The sequence below is a fragment of the Elephas maximus genome, chromosome 19 (assembly GCF_024166365.1).
Source record: "Elephas maximus indicus isolate mEleMax1 chromosome 19, mEleMax1 primary haplotype, whole genome shotgun sequence".
In the NCBI taxonomy this organism is placed as follows: domain Eukaryota; kingdom Metazoa; phylum Chordata; class Mammalia; order Proboscidea; family Elephantidae; genus Elephas; species Elephas maximus.
Window position 1 is genome coordinate 32344310 of NC_064837.1, and position 19237 is coordinate 32363546.

At 35.9% G+C, this 19237-nt stretch overlaps 1 protein-coding gene across 2 annotated transcripts in view; it reads right to left on the bottom strand.

Annotated features, from left to right (window-relative positions):
• USP32 (ubiquitin specific peptidase 32) overlaps nt 1-19237 on the bottom strand; it is a 212936-nt gene that overhangs the window by 97024 nt on the left and 96675 nt on the right. For both annotated transcript variants that reach the window (XM_049860791.1, XM_049860790.1), the window contains exons 4-5: nt 17527-17645; nt 10614-10773 (exon numbers count right to left, since the gene is read on the bottom strand). In XM_049860791.1, coding sequence (XP_049716748.1) covers nt 10614-10773; nt 17527-17645 — 279 coding nt within the window. The remainder of the gene's footprint in view (nt 1-10613; nt 10774-17526; nt 17646-19237) is intronic.

Below are 19237 nucleotides of genomic sequence, written 5' to 3' on the forward strand. Positions count from 1 at the left end.
TAATTACAAAAACATTCCTTTATCAAAGGAGACTGATACACCTGACTCATATTTGTACTGTGACCTTTTATGTAATAAGTTTTAAACATGTTCTTTATATTATTCCTCTGTTCAATTATCAAAATAAAGTATAAATGTAACTTACTTATTTGAAATGCTATTTTAATTCTGCAAATAGAGGGGAAACAAAACATGGGTAGTAGAAATTATTAAATCGTTTCTAAAGCCTTTGATATGCTTTCTTATACCTGTGTATTAACCTTAATAATAAAAGTAATTTTATAATTTCATTATTGAATATCTGGAAAACACAGAAAGGGAATCTGTATCACAACTAATGCTACCATCCTAAAACAACCATTAATATTTTTGTCAGTCTTTTTAAAACGTGTTACACCTAAAAATAGCTTGATTTAAAATTGTATTACTTAATGCACTTATTACATTAATAACACATTTCATTGCATGAAAAATACTGAAAATGTAGGTAACCAAAAAGAGAAAAAAGAAAACATATAATTGCATGTTTTTGCCTACCTGTAATTATAATATTACTTATATTTAATTGAATGTGATCTGGGTTATTTGGGAAGCTAATTTTTATTTTTTTTTTATTGTACTTTATTGAAAAGTTTACAGAGCAAATTTGTTTCTCATTAAACAATACACAAATTATTTTTTAACACTGGGGGAAGCTTATATTTAACACTTTGACTCATTCTATTCTCTGAACCACTGCATGATGTACAATCTCAGTTCACAGTTTTAAATAACAGGTTAAATTCATTTTTTAAAATTTGCAGCAAAATAATCAGAACTATGATAATAAAGACAAAATTTTCATACAGGAGTAAAAAACTGCGCCATTTTTTTTTTTGTTGTTGTTTTTTAACCAAATAACTAATTTACTACACTGCAACCTCCTGATGAGTCAACATTTATGAAAAGGTCAATTATTTTGGAATTGGAACTAATTTTTTTACAAATATGCAAAACTTCTACTTAAGCATAATGCTTTCCATTTTTTAAGATTGAAGTATCTACTTCAGATACTCAGTTAATGTGAACGTATTTAAAAGGAGTATTTAAAAATTTTAACAATAGGAAGAAGAATCACAGGAGTCTGAGATATAAATTGAGACAGTGTTTCTGTCTACTATTCCTATATAAGATATCTATCCCCGGCATTTATGACTTAAAAAAAGGAAGTGAAGAAGAAAGGAAGGGAAGAAAGAAAGAAAGGAGAAAGGGAAAGAGAAACCTCTTCTATTCCTCCAGAGAAACATTAGCTTTCGCAAATTCTAAACTTTCTTTCAAGTAGAAGCATTTAAAAAAATCTTACTCCAAAACAAAAGGACAGAAAGCATGCTCTCACTTCTATACTACTGTATACTGAGCATACAATAGATGCTTAATAAGTACTTCTGATTATTTGGTGCCTATATAATACAGTAAATTAGAACACACAGAAAAGCCTTATCAACTCCCTCCCAATTTTTTTTAACATTGAAAACTAAATTTATTAATCTCCTTAAAAGTACAATTTCTTTGTGGAGGTAGAAATGTGGAAACATATGGAAAATATTTAGAAGAAAGAAAATTCAATAGGTCTTGGTCACCAATTAAAACCATGCTTTAGAGCTGGCTTTTAAGTTTGTCTGATCTATTCATTTTCTGGATATGGACAGCAAATTCCTCAACTGAACATTTGTCAAAAGCAAGCTAAAGTCAGTTATATACACGATATTATTAGTACCCAGACATCGTACATGAACTGGCAGCTGAATTGCTGTAGAAAGGAAATTCAACTAATCTTATTTTCACTTACAGGTAATTATTCCAGTAGTTACTCTATTTGCAATTTGTAAATCAATACCAAAACTTTACTAGGCAAATAGGAATGAATTTATCACCCACCTACAGGTATAATTTTTTCTGGTTCACAACAGCAGCATACCATATTCCTGACATTCTAAATAGTTCTTGGCCTGTACCTTGCGCCATCCTAATCAAGTTCGACCTCACCAGAGGCTCCAGCTGCAGAAGCAGCGCTTTAATGCCAGAGTTGGGTCCTCATCAAAAAAAGCCAGGCACAATATCCAAGTATTTTCATACACACACATAGAGTTCTGTAACATTTTTGAGGAAACAGCCAGCTCTCAAAAGCAATGACCTTCTGAGATCTACTTAAAACAGCGGTAAGCCTTACATTATCACCACCAGATAAGAGGATAATGAGGGAGGGACGTGAAGACTTACTAGGTTGTTTATGTCCCAATTTTGCCTCCTCTAAGTCATGTGATCTTTGGAAGACTTTAACTTCTCACAGCCTCAGTTTCCTCATTTTTAAAATGGAGGTACAGCGAACCTCCAAGATGGGCCAAGGATTAAATGAGATGATGCAGACAGAGCACAGTGCCTCTCACAGTAAGTGCTCAATCTGCATGTGGTAAGTTACAACTTTCCACAGGGCAAAGTATTTTTGGAAAAAAGTACAGAAGCTGTGGCCAAAGACCATTTAATATTCTGCAAACATTTAGTAAAAACATTAATACTACCTGCCTGCCTTTGTGCTAAAAACTAGGGATATGATCATGAACAATACAACTATGTTTAGAGTCTAGAAGAAGTGAAAATTGCTCATTTTAATCCAGTGTGGAAAGTATAATGAAGGCATAAAACCAAACCCATTGCTGTCTAGTTGATTCCAACTCATAGTGGCCCTACAGGACAGCAGAACTGCCCCATAGGGTTTCCAAGGAGCAGTTGGTGTATTCGAACTGCTGACCTTTTGGTTAGCAGCCGCAGCTCTTAACCACTGCACCACCAGGGTTCCAATGAAGGGATAGAATAGGGTTTCCTGGGAGTACATAAGATATTAGACACCTGTGGTCTTGATATTTAAAGAGATACATGAAGAGCATCTAAGAGTTGACCACGGAAGCAAGAGAAGAATATTAAAAGCAGAGGCAAAACAGTGTGTACAATGCCTGGAGGCAAGATAGGTAACAACGGCACAGAAAAAAAAAAAAAAGGGCTATGTGTTATGGTGTTATGCTTCAATTCAAAAACTAGGAAAAGGATAACCTAGAGAAGAATTTATATCACAGGCCCAAGATACAACAGGGAAGAGCATTACTTTCTAGTGACAAAAAAAAGGGTGTTAAAGATGACAGTTCAATCTAGAACTAGTATGCATTCCAGTTAGAATATAGGTATTTCAAAGGTTAGCACGCAAACAAGGAGCCTTCAGATTCAAGCAGAGTAGCTGGACTGTGCTTGGCTTTTACTATCCATGTGCAATAACAGAGATGGGATACACAGACTTTATTCTGTGAAATGTTGATTAAAACTAACTACATTTTGAATTTATAGTCTGTCTCTCCAAACTTCAACACTATGTGGTGCTAAACATCTACAGACAAAACAGATGGTTAGAACAAGCCAAAATGACTAGGGTTTGGTCTTTGGAAGTAGAATCTTCTCTCAGACATCGCGCTCTCTCTCTCTCACACGCACACACTCACACACACACACACTCTCTCTCACACACACACACACACACACACACACACACACACACACAGCAATAACACCTGTACCAGTCTATTCCAAACGTATTTAGGATCTCTATATATGTTCTCTGAATACTGAACCAAAAGAGCATCCCCACAAGCATATTCTCTCTCTGTCACTAAAAACTGTTTATACAGATAAAAAAAATTTTTTAGGAAATTAAATCATAGGTATTTAAGTAGCAAATTATGATAGAAAAAATATAACAGCCCTGGTAAAAATTTGGTTAGTATCTATGAAAGCATTAAAAACTTGAACTCTGGGCTAAAATTCTAACTCAATTTCTTAAGTTTAAATAAAAGGTAACAATAGCTTGAATTTGCAATTTTGAAAGATGTACTTACCATGACAAAATATAAATTCTTCAGTAATTCAAAAAAGTTAATTATTCTAACTCTGTATTGAATATAAACAGCCCCCCAGCCTTCGTTTGTGATTTACATAAAATGGAACAAAATTTGATTAAATACGGCAGTGTGTTCAACTCACTGTGACTTCAAATTTTACTTTATAATTCTGTGTGAAAAACTAATTAAAGGCATCTACACTGTAACATAAATGTTATTTACTAGTGAAAATTTGTAATTCTTTTTTGTTTCCTAGATACCTTGGCTCATTACACAAATTTAAATGGAGTCGCTGATGCTTTAAAATAAATATTTTCTGTCTATGTCTAAATCAGTTAATAACACTATCACAGCAAGCTTCCACATTCCTGACACATTATTTTAAAAGTTTAATGTACCAAATATTATTTGAGTGGAAGATCCTGCAAAGACCATCAATAGTGAATTGTTTGGCCAGAAGTTGAGTAAGAAGTCGTAGATAACAGATAAATCAGAATGTAAACCTGCCCACGTCAGAATTTCTGTGAAAACTTAGCAGTAATTCTGACTTTGTGGTAGCGCTTTCAGAGTAAGGCCTACTAATAAAGTAGCTGCTTTCCCAAGCCAGTAGCAATTCAGTTGTTTGTGACACTAGTTTATTGTTGGTTATTTTACCTTTATAAATTGTAATATAAAAGCAAACAAACCGGTGAGAAAAACTTTTTTTCCCATACATCTGGGCAAGTGATTTTTTTTTTACTGGCCAACAGCCCTTTATTAGAAAATTGCTTGATCCAGAACCAATTTCTCTATGGACACAGTGGGGTGAAGCCCACTGATATTCACAAGCCAAATGTTGACTTAGGAGTTAAAACTGGAGCCATTATTCCCTGTCCTTGAGTATAAAGAATATGAACTAGCTGGAGATGGACTCATAAGGACTCACAACGACATACCAACTGGGCCCCGAGGTGTAAAAACAATAGCTAGGACAATCTTGGAAAACGTCTTTCAGAGACCTTTTACACTCCTATCTTTTTCTATTAAACTTAGTAAAAAGTAAGAATTGTTGGACCAATGAAGACCACCTGATTGTTATTAAAGAAACTTGTACCAATGATTATTAAGAAAAGACAATTCAAAATGTAGAATCATAGGGATTTATCAGATTTTAGCCAATCTGTGAAAAGGTGAAACTTTTAGTGATTTTACCCATTTGTAATGTCAATACATACTGATGATTCTGTAACCTTCCTTGGACTCAGACAGACATAGCTCTGGTAGATGCTTGCCCATTTCTCACTTTTGCCTCTTTGAACATATGCTAAATAAAATCTTTCTTTTTGCTTTACTATAACTTTGTGGTAATTTTGCCCTGGGACAATGTCCATATTTTGAGTCTTTTCAAAAACACGTGATCTCTTTTACTCCTTACAATAACCTTATAAAGTAAGTTTTGTCATTGTCCCTGGTTTACAGATGAGGAAAAAAGTTCCAAGAGGTTAAATTGTCCACAGCTACATGAATAGTAGGACCAGTCTGACTCTGTGTTTCTCAAAATGTAGCTCATGGCCCATCTATCTCAGAATTACTCTGGATGTCTGCTTAGGTATAAGAGTCATGGCAACCCTATAGGACAGAGTAGAACTGCCCCATAGAGTTTCCAAGGAGCGCCTGGTGGATTCAAACTGCCAACCTTCTGGTTAGCAGCCATAGCACTTAAACACTATGCCACCAGGGTTTCCAGTGTAAGAGTCCTAGGGCCCACCAAATAAATCTTTGCAGACCAAAAAAAAAAAATCAAACTCACTGCCATCGAGTCGATTCCGACTCACAGCGACCCTATAGGACAGAGTAGAACTGCCCCGTAGAGTTTCCAAGGAGTGCCTGGCAGATTCGAACTGCCGACCTCTATGGTTAACAGCCGTAGCACTGAACCACTACGCCACCAGGGTTTCCAATCTTTGCAGACAGAGCCGGAAACCTGCACTTTTAATATCCTTGCCAAATAACTCTAATGCCCAACAAAGGCTAGTAATTACCACTATACTATAGCGGTCTTATAGTTAGTTTTTTATTTTTGAGTATTTCACTTACAAGAAACAAGGATATGACATAATTCAATTAAGATGTTAAAAAGATAATTAGCAAATAAAAATGTTATAAATAATTGAGAAAACATAAACCATAGTATTTCTTCAGGCTTTTGTAACAGACTACTGACTTATTTCTCTGGCAACCAGGGAAATCATGGAATAGATAAAATGATTAGATCAGGTGGATAATTTCCTTGTATTTAAAGAACGCTGATCCTTAACTTAATGCTAATTGATTTTCTACATCTCACATCATCTAGCTAACCAAAAGTTTTAAAATGAAGATTTTAAAATACCTAACCTTGAAACCTTCAGCGGTTCCTTAAATTTATAAATATTATAATTCATTTCCCTCTAAAATGAAAACATGGTCTGTCTTCATGTAAACATTCACATACTATGAAATTGTTAAACCTTATTCAAACACAATGATTTTCTCCTTGGTATAGATTTAGTCCTACGATCCTAAACAACATACACCTGCTCTGCAATTCTGAGAAAATCAAATGCTTAAATCGGTATTTACAATGTATACTACTAGTGGTTGAAAATTTTTCAATTCAGTTCAAACAAGTAACATGCACTGAGTCCATTGTGCTAAGAAAAACTCAAAGATGAACAGGACACGAGTCTTGTCCTCAAGGGACTTATAACTTCTAGAGGGAAACAAAGCCATTTCCAACTGACTCTAAGATACGGCAAAAAGCACGTTAATTGCTATAATTGAAATATAAAGTGTTGTAGGATTGCAAACGGAAAAGTAATTAATTCAGATGGAGAAGGCATGACAGAGGAGACACCATCTGAGCTGGCCTTTGGTGACAAAGGGGTATTTCAATTGTCACAAGTTGAAAGATGGCATGCATCCTTAAATAAAGGAGGATTAGGAGCAACGGTATATAGGGTAGTTAAAGAAGTTCATGGTGTAGTAATGGAATATCAACTACTCCTCTATAGTTGAAGCAGAGAACGTTATGTGAGGACAAATGAGTATAGAAAATTAAGTCAAGGCTAGGATACTATGAGACTTTAAAGCCATGTTAAAGGGTTTGGACTTTGTTCTGTAGACAATGAGAACCCTCAAAGGTTTCTGAGCAGGTGGGTGAGGTAATTACATGAGTACATTTAAAAAATATATAAACTTAGAAAATTAACATTGTTCTTCATTCTTTCCTATCATTAAGGGGCTGTAAGACAAATACAGAAACTACTGCAATGATGGTAACAGGAAAGAAAGAGAGATGCAAGAAACCTGGCTGAGTTAAGATTGATAAGTCAAGGGTAACCTCAAGTTGGATAACTAGAATTATAAATACTATCAGCCAAGATGGAAAACACAGGAGGAAGAATATATTTGCTTTTTTTTTAAAAAACATTTGGTGGGGTTGAAGCAGGGAAAATGAATTTGGTTTTAGATATGATGAGATAAGGTGTTTGAATATATATCAAGGAGACATTTGTTAAAATGAATATGCAGTTTGAGAGATACCTCAAGACCAGAAAAGTTCATCTAGGTATCACCTGAATAGATATGAAGGATAAGGGAAGCAGTGGAAATGGTTGTGATGAAGAAAGAGGCCACATCATCCAAAAATAAAACAGAGCTAAGGGCTGACCCTTGAAAAATAACTTATACTTAAAAAAGTAGACAGAAGAAGGAGAGCAGTAAGAGAAATTCAAAAGAAATAATAAGAAAACCAGGAAACTACAATGTTGCAAAAGCCAAAGGAGAAGAGTTTCAAGAAAACTGAATGGTCGATAGTACTAAAATGCCACATAGAGGTTAGCAGGTACACTGAATCTAAGAGAACATTCAGTTTAGATATCAGAAGGTCATTACTGTAGGTGAAACAATGGACTTACATCAATATTTGCTTTACATAATTTAAGATAAAGGTATTTTAGTTTTTAGATACTATTAAAAATCTGAAAAAGTTCCTAAATTGATAGAAAACAAAAAAGAAAAGACAATTTTCATGATAAAAATGGAGTCATATGATGGGTTGACATTTTTGACATTTTGAAAATTAACTGATTAAATTTAAATAGGTCTATAATCTAAAAACACAGTGCTTTCAAAAATAGGCAATAGGCAGCATTTGCATTTGCAAGGTATATCACAACTAATTTAAGCAACAAGCCATTCAAGGAAAGTCACCAATATTAGCAGAAAAATAATTTATCGTACAATCACAAATGAAAGCCAAAGCTCAGCAGAATATCTATATGACTGTCAATTTAAATATTAGGGTAGAGTTTACACTGAGTAGAAAACAGTTTCTCTATTTCTTATGCAAAAGAACAAAAGGAAAGGTTTTCTTATCTAAAATAAGGACAAGGGCACTGAAAAGTAGTAGAATCAAGTTCATTGCCTATTCACGCCAGAATTTATTAGTCAGAGCTTCTGGTAACAACAGAATAAAAAAGGAGGGGAAGAGGAGGAGGTGTAGATAGAGTGTAGTTAGCATCCAAGTCATAAGTCATAGACAGTAATAAATATAAATAGCATTTGACGCCCAAACTCTACAAATACTTATTTAAGGCTTGGCACAGGGCAAGAAAGAAAGATGAATAATACAGACTGTCTGAAAGGATCTTATGATTTGGGAGAGATGACATGCTGTACAAATAAACAGAATGCTATAAATAAATACAAGGATGAAAGTGATAAGTTCATAGAAGAAGGGTACAGATAGGGTATTATGAGAGTTCAGAAGAAAGAAAAGTGATCTCTGATAGGAGGGCAGAAAACGTTTCATGAAAAAAAAAGGTGGCATGTGATTTAACTCTTCAAGAATGACTAGGATTTAACAGGTAGAAGCAAAGGGAAGAGCATTCCAGTGTTAGGAAGAAGCATAGGCAAAAGCAGAGTACAGGTAGTTTTCTGTAACCATATGAAAGCTGAACAGTAAAAGTTAACACTTAGCCTTGTGTAGTGGGCGGAATAATGTCTCCCCAAAACTCATGTCCGTCTGGAACCTCAGAATGGGGCCATATTTAGAAATTGAGTCTTTTAAATGTAATTGGTTAAGGATCCTGAGGTTAAACCACCCTGCACTTGGGGTGGACTCTAAATCCAATAGCAACATCATGATAAGTGGAGAAAAGACTGAAGTTGTCAAAGATTTCATTTTACTTGAATCTACAATCAACACCCACGGAAGCAGCAGTCAAGAAATCAAATAACGGATTACATTGGGCAAATACGCTGCAAAAGACCCTTTTAAAATGTTAAAAATCAAAGATGCCACTTTGAAGACTAAGCTGCATCTGACCCAAGACATGGTATTTTCAATTGCCTCATATTCATGCAGAAGCTGGACAATGAATAAGGAAGACCAAAGAACTGCTGCCTTTGAATTACGGTGTTGGTGAAGAATATTGAATATACCATGGACTGCCAGAAGAATGAATAAATATGTCTTGTTAGAGTATAGCCAGGATGCTCCTTAGAAGCAAGGATGGCAAGACTTCATCTCATGAACGTTCATGTTATCAGGAGGGATCAGTCCCCAGAAAAAGACACGATTGTTGGTAAACAAGAGGGTCAGCAAATGAGAGGAAGACCTCAATGAGATGGACTGACACAGTGGCTGCAATGATGTGTTCAAGCATAGCAATGGCTATGACGGTGGGTAGGATCAGGCAGTGTTTCGTTCTGTTGAACATAGGGTCACTGAGTTGGAACTGACTCTATCGACACCTAACAGCAACTAAATCCAATGACTGGTGTCCTTATAAGAGGAGAGAACAAAGAAACACAGAGAGAAAAAGGTCAGGTGAAGATGGAGGCAGAGACTGAAGTTATGCTGCCACAGACGAAGGAACACATTTGCTCACCAGTAGCTGGAAAAGGGCAAGGAAGGATTCTTCCCTAGAGCCTTCAGAGAGAGCATGGCCCTTCTGACACTTTCGTTTCAGACTTTCAGATTTCAGAAGTGTGAGAGAATAATTTTCTCTTGCTTTAAGCAACCAAGTTCATGGTAATTTGTTACAACAGCCCTCAGAAACTAATGCAGCCTGGTTTAGGTCAATAAATAGACGATTACGTGTTCCATAAGGAGCCCTGGTGGATCAATGGTTAAATGCTCGGCTGCTAACCAAAAGGTCAGCAGTTTGAGTTCACCAGCTGCTCTGCAGGAGAAAGATATGGCAATCTGCTTCTGTAAAGATTACGGGCTAGGAAACCTTATGGGGCAGTTCTCCTCTGTCATATATGGTTGCTATGAGTCAGAATTGACTCAACAGCATGTATTCCATGGAATCTCTGGGTAGTGCAAAATGGTTAATGCACTTGGCTGCTAACTGAAAGGCTGGAGGTTTGAGTCCACCCAGAGGCACCTAGGAAGAAAGGTCTGGCAATCCACTTCCAAAAAACCAGCCATTAAAACCTCTATGGAGCACAGTTCTACTCTGTCACACATGGGGTCACCATGAGTTGGAAACAACTTGACGGTAACTGGTCTGGTTTTTTATGTATTCCATGCTCAGGCATTTCATTTTATTATACTTTGGAAGAAAAAATAAATAAAGTTCTTCTTTATAGCCATATTCCCATATTACTGGGCAACTGCATTGAAAAGTAAACAGAAAACAATGAAATATCATTACTTACAGTGTGTGACTCCAGCCAGAGTTTGGTAGAAAGTGGGAGTGTCGCTATCATCAGTGAGGGTAACATACACGCCTCCAGACAGAAGCCAACGAGAGAAGGTAAAAGCATCTTTGTTTAGAAGAAGCCAATTTCTAAACTTTTCATAGTTAACCTTTTCACCCTAATATTAAAACAAGAAAACACAAGTTTAGTCAAATTTAAGGTATCTTACTTAGAATCTAAATAACTTGAAATTTGCAATCAGTTGACATACACCTTTCTGCTATCTAGATTACCTAAACAACTCTACATGGTGTGTACTTGGAAAGCAAACTGTTCTCAAGAATAATTGCACTTCAGAACTCCCATTTGTATAAAATATATCTAACTGCAAATTACTTAATTCATTAAAGCAGTATGTTTTCACTAATTGGCCACACTTTATTTGCTACGGTAGGTCCTGAAATCAGTAAATTGTATTTCTTTCAATATCTAATAAATCCAATTTTTCACTTGCCTCATGCCTCTTCTTCACCACTCCCCAATCTGTCTGAATTAGCATATGTTAATTAAATCTGCATGGGTTTACAATGCTCTTTTAAATTGCATTGGTAAATTTACTGAGTAGACAATCAGGATGCCAGAAAGCATCAATGGAAACATTTATTCACAAGCCAACTAGTGTACAAAAAGAAGCCAAGTACCCTTTTACTTCTCTGCTTTCTTTCTAGGTCTTTGTCTTGCTGAATCTCTGGAGAAAAAAGTATTCAGGCTGAAGGGACACATCAATTGTCTCCCCTAAAAATGTGTGTCAACTTGGCCAGGCCATGATTCCCAGTATTGTGTGACTATCCACCATTTTGTCATCTGATGTGATTTTCCTATGTGTTCTAAATCCTACCTCTATGATGTTAATAAAGTGGGATTAGTGGCAGTTATGGTTAATAAGGCAGGACAATCTACAGGATTAGGTTGTGTCTTAAATCAATCTCTTTTGAGATATAAAAGAGAGATGGGAGCAGAGAGACAGGGGGACCTCATACCACCAAGAAACAAGAGCCAGGAGAACAGCACGTCCTTTGGACCCAGAGTCCCTGCGCTGAGAAACTCCTCAACCTGGGAAGACTGATGACAAGGACCTTCCTGTAGAACCAACAGAGAAAGCCTTCCCCAGAGCTGGTGCCCTGAATTTGAACTTCTAGCCTCCTAGACTGTGAGGGAATAAATTTCTCTTTGTTAAAGCCACTCACTTGTGGCATTTCTGTTACAGCAGCACTAGATGACTAAGGTACTGCCCAAATCACTCTCTTTGCCTAGTAGATAAGAAGAGACCCTAGGTTGAGTGAGAGCGGGATTTTCTTTTCTTTTTCCTTTATTGTGCTTTAAGTGAAAGTCACAGCTCAAGTTAGTTTCTTATACACAAGTTTAAACACACTGTTACATGACCCTAGTTGCTATCCCTATAATATGTCAGCATACTGCTTTCCACCTGGATTTCCTGTGTCCATTCAACCAGCTCCTGTCCCTTTCTGCCTTCTCATCTCGCCTCCGGGCAGGAGCTACCCATTTAGTCTCACGTATCTACTTGAACTAAGAAGCACACTCTTCATTGGTATCATTTTATGTATCATAGTCCAGTCTAATCTTTGTCTGAAGAGTTGGCTTCGGGGATGGCTTTAGTTCTGACTGTCCTGACAGGGAACACAACAGAGGGTCCCTGACAGAGCAGGAAAACAGTGGGATGCAGAACCAGATGTTTCTATGAGAAAAAGAATCAACCCACAAGGAAACACAATGAAGAATGACATTCAGGAGCCTAGAAACTCTAATCCTGACAGAAATCGTATAGGATACAAATAACTAATAATCCGAAGGAAGCACGGTAAAGAATAAAAAAGAAAGTATTAAAAATATTTTGGACAATTTCTATATTGTTTTGTAGCAATCTATTCAATATCAGCAATATGCTTAGCCTCGTAGTTTCAGAACAGTGCAATCCAAACAACTGAGGCAAGATTGACGGTCTTGTTTTTTCTCAATGGAAGAATAGGGCATTTAGATTTGTGGCAGGGACATGTGAGGACACTGCCAACATGTTTAGAGATCAGGGATCATACTCATATTCTTTCTCTACCCCACATTTAGTCTAGAAAGGGTTAGTGGTATAAATTCCCCACATTGTATATTTTTTACATGGTAACATCTCTGACATTGAGATAAGTACAATAAATATTTATTTTTTTAAAATGACAAAATTTTTTAAACTCAAATATCACTATGCAAATCAACTAAGGAGTCATCCCCACCCCCAGTCTAACCTTTCTAGCAGAGATCAGGCCTTGATTGTGTACGGAGGTCCTGGGATAGCTCAAGGCATGTTAGTGATGTATTTATGTATCTACGATGTAATGCAATCTCCTGGCAACCCAACTACTGCTTCAGTTTACTCCAGGATCACCTGTAGGTCTACTTCTGAATATTTTAGTTTTTAGTTGTATGGTCCTGTCTTTTCACAGTCCTACTTACTCTTGACTGAATGCTGGACTTTGTGTAAAGAACAAAACAAAATAATAAACTGTGGAAGTTCCAGATATTATCATTTACCAGAGAGGTTCACTCTGATCTCTGCTAGAAAGATCAGACTGGGGGTAGGGATGGCGACCTTATTCCAAACAGGTCTCGGCCTGGCAGGTCCTTATCTACTCAGCCCCGAGAGACTACATGAAAACTTTGATCTGATTTTCAGAGGTTAAGGTTTTTAACCTCTTGCACTGTACAGCTTCAGAATTCTGCAAATATCTTGAGGGAAAAAAGACGCATGTGCCTGAGGCCATTCAGGTCTTCAGTTTTGTCACTCCAGGCCTGTATAGCTGCCAAAAACTCTGCTGGTTTCCCCCAACAAAGACCCGAGCCAAGAGCCACTCCAGGATTCTCAGTGTCTGGCCAGACCCAGATCAGTAAGCGCCCCCAGGAAATACAGCTGCAGATCAGCATCAGTTCACAGCCCTTTGCATATACCTCCAAAAACGGAGAATTATACCCTTTAAAACTTAACAGCTTTACTGACGTATAGTTCACCAGATTTAAGTGTATAATTCAAAGCCTTTTAGTAAATTTACAGAGTTATGCAACCATTACCACAATGCAGTTTCAGAACCTTTCTATCACCCTAAAAGATCCCTCACACACCTTCTCACCCGTAGACCCAGGCAATACTAAACCGTTTTCTGTCTTTATAAATTTGCTTTTTCTGGGTACTTCGTAAAAATGAAATCATACACTTACATATAATCTTTATTCACTTAGCATAATATTTTTATGTTAAACCATGTTGTAGCAGGTATCAGTAGTTTGCTCCTTTTTATTGTTGAATAGTATTCCATGTGTATTGAATATGCTACATTTTGTTTACCCATTCATCTGTTAATGGATATTTGGATTTTTGGCTATTATAAATAATGCCACGAACATTCACGTACAAGTCTTTGTGTGGATACATGTTTTCATGTGTCTGGAGCAGATACCTAAAAGTGGAATTGCTAGGTCACATGGTAAGTTTAATTTCTTAAGAAACCACCAGTCCTTTATCAAATATGTGTTTTACAAATATTTTCTCCCAGGTTGTGGTTAGTCTTTTCATTTTCTTAATATATTCTTATGATGACCAGAAGTTTTTTATTTTGATGAAGTTCAATATATCAGTTTTTTGTTTTGTTTCTTTTATGGTTTGTGCTTTTTGTGTTTTGCCTAAGAAGTCTTTGCTAAATCCAAGGTCGCAAAGATTTTCTGTTTTAGTCTATAAATTTTATAGTAGTACGTTTTACACATAGGTCTATGGTACATTTTCAATTAATTTTGGTATATGGTATGTGATATAGGTCAAGGTCTAGCCTTCTGCATATACATGTTCTAGCACTATTTTTTTTAAAAGCTTATTCCTTTCTCATTGAATAACACTTGGCACCTTTGTCAAAAATCAATAGATCATATATGTATGCGTCTATTTCTGGACTATGTGATTCTCCCATATTGATTCACCTATCTATCTTCTCCCTAATACCGCTCTCTCGGTTACCATAGGGTTGTTATGGGTCAGAATCGACTCGATGGCAACGGGTTTGGTTTTTGGTTTTCTTGGTTACTATAGCATTATAGCAAGTCTTGAAATCAGGTTGTGGGAGCCCTTCAATTTTATTCTTCTTTTTTCACAATTGTTTCGGCTTTTTTACATCCTATGCTTTTCTATTTCAATTAAAAAAACAGCTTTTCGATTTCTACAAAGAAGCCTGCTGGGGTTTTAGGATTATGTTGAATCTATGTATCATTTTGGGAAGAACTGACACCTAACAACGTTGAGTAACAATACTATTGTTAAGACTAACTCTCCTAAACAGGAAAAAATTAAATGCACACACACACACGTGTATGTATACATGCATGTGTTTATGCTAAAACTTCAGGAATTACAACCTGGCAATTACGAGAGTGAAATATCTTTATACAAGAGAATATGAAATAAACCACATTCTCTTTCCAAAGTTTAGGAAATCACCACAGATTTTTACTAAACACCAAAGTCTTATAAATGGTCTAAATATTTTTAAATTTAAACATACTTCAATACAAGCAATATTATTATTACATATCATACAAATATATTCTATATAACACAAAAAACTTATATAATTCATAATTTTGCATAAACAATAACATGTTATCATACCTTATGCAGTTAATGTCATTGTAAAAAAATGCCTCTGACTTATTGTAAACAGGCAAAATTTAATACTTTCTCCTTTATTATATTTTAAGTGAAACATCTTAAAATACAGTTATATTTTTTATAGCCATATGAGGAGACAGCGAAAAGTCAATAATCTATTACCATAGTATCTAATACTTTGAAAAAGGTATACATTTTGTATAATATTAAAAGCAGGAAAAAGGGCCCTCCTTTTTTTTAGGTGGTGACAGCCTAGTCTATAAGTACATTTACGAACACTGTAATAATCAGCTAGAGATCAAAGGTCAAAAAAGGCACTGTGGTCTACCTTTTTTAAACTTCTACTACCAAAACAGTTAATAGAACTATCAAGATACTAAACTTTCAAATACCATTCAAAAGAATAGTCTGTGAAGGAGAATCAAATGATTAAACTAGAAGCAATAAGCAGGCTCAGATGATAGATTGATGCATACAGTACAAAATTAATTGACTTTTTAAAGTAATGACATTAGTTCCTTTATTATTACATTGCTTTTGTATCCAGAAGGAAAAGGACATTTTGCATGATTCAGTTTAGTTATTTGTCCTTACCTCATAAGAATATAAGGAAAATTGATCTTCATTACTATCATGAGATTACTGTTATGATCTAACAATCCTACACCCAGTTAAAAAAATCATAATCCCTCAGATACATACTAAATTGTATCCTTCTTACCTCTACATTAGAGAAATCTATTTCCAAAGAGTTAACCCTCAATTATGTGTGTCGTTTTCCCATTTTGAAGATTAACCACGCTACTGAATTACAGTGTTAATTAGCCAGCATGTTCTGGGCCAATTCATTTGTGTATTTAAGGAATACAAACTCATTGTAATTTTAATTTAACGGAATATAATAAAGAAAATAAGACAACAGATATATAAAATACATTCCAAATTTAGAGAGAAATCATTTAGGGACTACACCACTAACCCTTTTCCATGAGTATCGGAAAAATTTCACTAACACTTTTCCATGAGTATCAGAAAAATTAGATCATACATAGGCAAGATTTCATTAAAGTATACTCTTTTAATAAGAAAGGCTGTGAATAACAAGGCTATTTGCCTTACAAGTCAAGGACTATAAAAACAATGATCTGATGATCTGGTTTTCATTTGATAATCCAGGTAGAGTTTTACTGAATCTACATAAAAGCGAAACGTTAAAATTTCACATAAATGTTTGTTTGGACCCACTGAAGATTTTGTGAACTGTAATTACGTTCAGGGCAACAAGTAGGAGTGTTTCATCCTACAAGAAGCAAGCTGCCATGTTGTGAGAGGGCATCCTTCAGGAGCTAAAAGTAGATCCTGGTTGAAAGCCAGTAAGAAAGCTGGACCTCAATCCTATAAACTCAAGGAACTGAATTCTGCCAACAACCAGTAAGCCTGGTAGAGGACCTTGAACCTCAGATGAGACCGAATGCCCTTGATCGAAATCTTGTGAGACCCTGAGTAGAGGATTCTGTTGAACCCTATCCAAACTCCTGACCCAGGGAAACTGTGAGATAATACATATGTGTTGCTTTGGGCCTCTTAGTTCATGGTAATTTGTTACACAACATAGGAAATTAATACAGGTGGCTTGCAGTAAGGAAAAAATATATGTTTTACATAGTTTAACTTTTAAAAAAGCTTAGATTGTTAGAACAACGCAGAAAAACCTATGTAGCTTATAACTTAGCCAAATAAAAGCAGTAATTATAACCTCTAAGTCCCCCAAATCTCTTGAGCCCCAGAGCCTTAAGATGTGTTGAGGCTAGAGCTTGATGGGGCTGAGAGGATGGAGGACCTAGATGGAAGATTCAGCATCTCGACAACTGACATGACAGTACTTTAGGGACCACCCTATAGTTAGAAGTAGCTGTGTATGTGTGTGTTCGTTGGTTTGGGTGAGGATTTGGGAATGTTTCATTATACTGTAAGTACAGACAGTTGCCTTTACAGTTGAATTGAAATTTTTCAGATTCACAAATACAGCAGTAATGAGACTCATGAGCCCCTGAGCATAGCACATAAATAGCTGAAACTACAAATATTAAAGAGAAAAATGACAAGAATATGCTACATATAAACATTTATTCATCATAGCTAAACTCATTAGACAACCAAGAATTCATACTTTGTCAAAAGAAGGGATGAAATGTAAATTTTTAAATATACCTCAGAGAAACACTTCCTGAGTGTTTCTGGGACTTTACCATCCACCACATGGAGCATTCTTTCCATTTCTTCTCGAACAACATAGCTCCCAGATTCACTTGAAAAAAGACTAAAAATGTCTATGAGAAAGAAAGAGAGAATAAATGAATCTTATCATAGATTACATATACTCTAGCAGAAATAGGAAAGGAACAGGAAGTTAACAATTACTGAAGGATTACTAGCACCAAGTACTTCATACATGTTATTTTATTTTATTTCTCAAAATAACCTGGCAATGCTAATTAGAACAGCAATGTAATATCTCTTTGAACATATCAGATTTACAAAAACATTTAGGTGTGACAATACCAAGAGTCACAAAGATATAGAGAAATGGGACCTCTTTTACATTGCTATTGGGAGTATAAATTAGCGTAACCAATTTTGACAGCAATTTACCAATATTTAGTAAAAGTGAAGATGTATGACCCAGCAACCCCACTTCAAGGCAGTTCCACTTCTAACCTTGAGAAACTCTCATACATGTACACAAGGCACAAGGATGCTCACTGAAACACTGTTTGTAATAGCAAAATTATAAAAAAAAAAAAAAAAGATGCATTTCTATTAACAAGAAAACTGGTAAACTGAGATATACACACAGTGGAATACCATACAGCAGTTAAAGCAAAGAACCTTCAACTGTGTGTGTCAGGAAGGATAAATGTCAAAAACTAATATTGAGGGAAAAAACAAATTGCAAAATAAGCAGTATAATAGGATAACCCACTGCCGTCGAGTCGATTCCGACTCACAGCAACATAATAGGATACTATGTATTAAAAAGTTTAAAACCTGTAAAACAGTTGAAGATATGCTTAAGGGTACAGAAAGATATCATAAATATATAAAAACCTGCATGAGGAGGAACAAATGACCAAATTCATGAGAGTAATTAACTCTATTAAGGGAAGAACAGGAATGGGACCAAGAGGGGGATACAGAGAGCGCTTCACCTGTAGCTATAATATTTTATTTCTTAAAAAACAAGATCTGGTACACGAGACTAGATGGCAGCTCCAGTCTGGAGGTGAGATGAGAAGGCAGAAAGGGAAAGGAGCTGGTTGGATGAGCACGGGAAATCTGGGGTGGAAAGGAAGAATGCACAGTCACATTACAGGGATAGCAACTAGGGTCACATAATAATGTGTTTATAAATTTTCATAGGAGAAACTAACTTGAGCTGTAAACTTTTACCTAAAGCAAAATTAAAAACCAAAACAAGATCTGGAACAGATATGACGTTAAGTAATGATAAAGATGGGTGAAGGTATATATTATATATTTTTTTGAAATACTGTAAAACAAAAATGAATGAACTTTAAAACTACACATTTGTCCCTGTGACAAGAAATTTTGTTATTTTAAATTACTAGCTGCCTGGACTAAACCAAAAGCAAAGAAGTTTCCTGAATAAACAGAATGCTTCAAAGGCCAGCGTAGCAGGGGCAGGGGTTTGGGGACCATGGTTTCAGGGGACATCTAAGTCAACTGGCATAATAAAATCTATTAAGAAAACATTCTGCATCCCACTTTGAAGAGTGGCGTCTGGGGGCTTAAACGCTAGCAAGCAGCCATCTAAGATGCATCAACTGGTCTCAACCCACCTGGATCAAAGGAGAATGAAGAACACCAAGGACACAAGGTAATTACGAGCCCAAGAGACAGA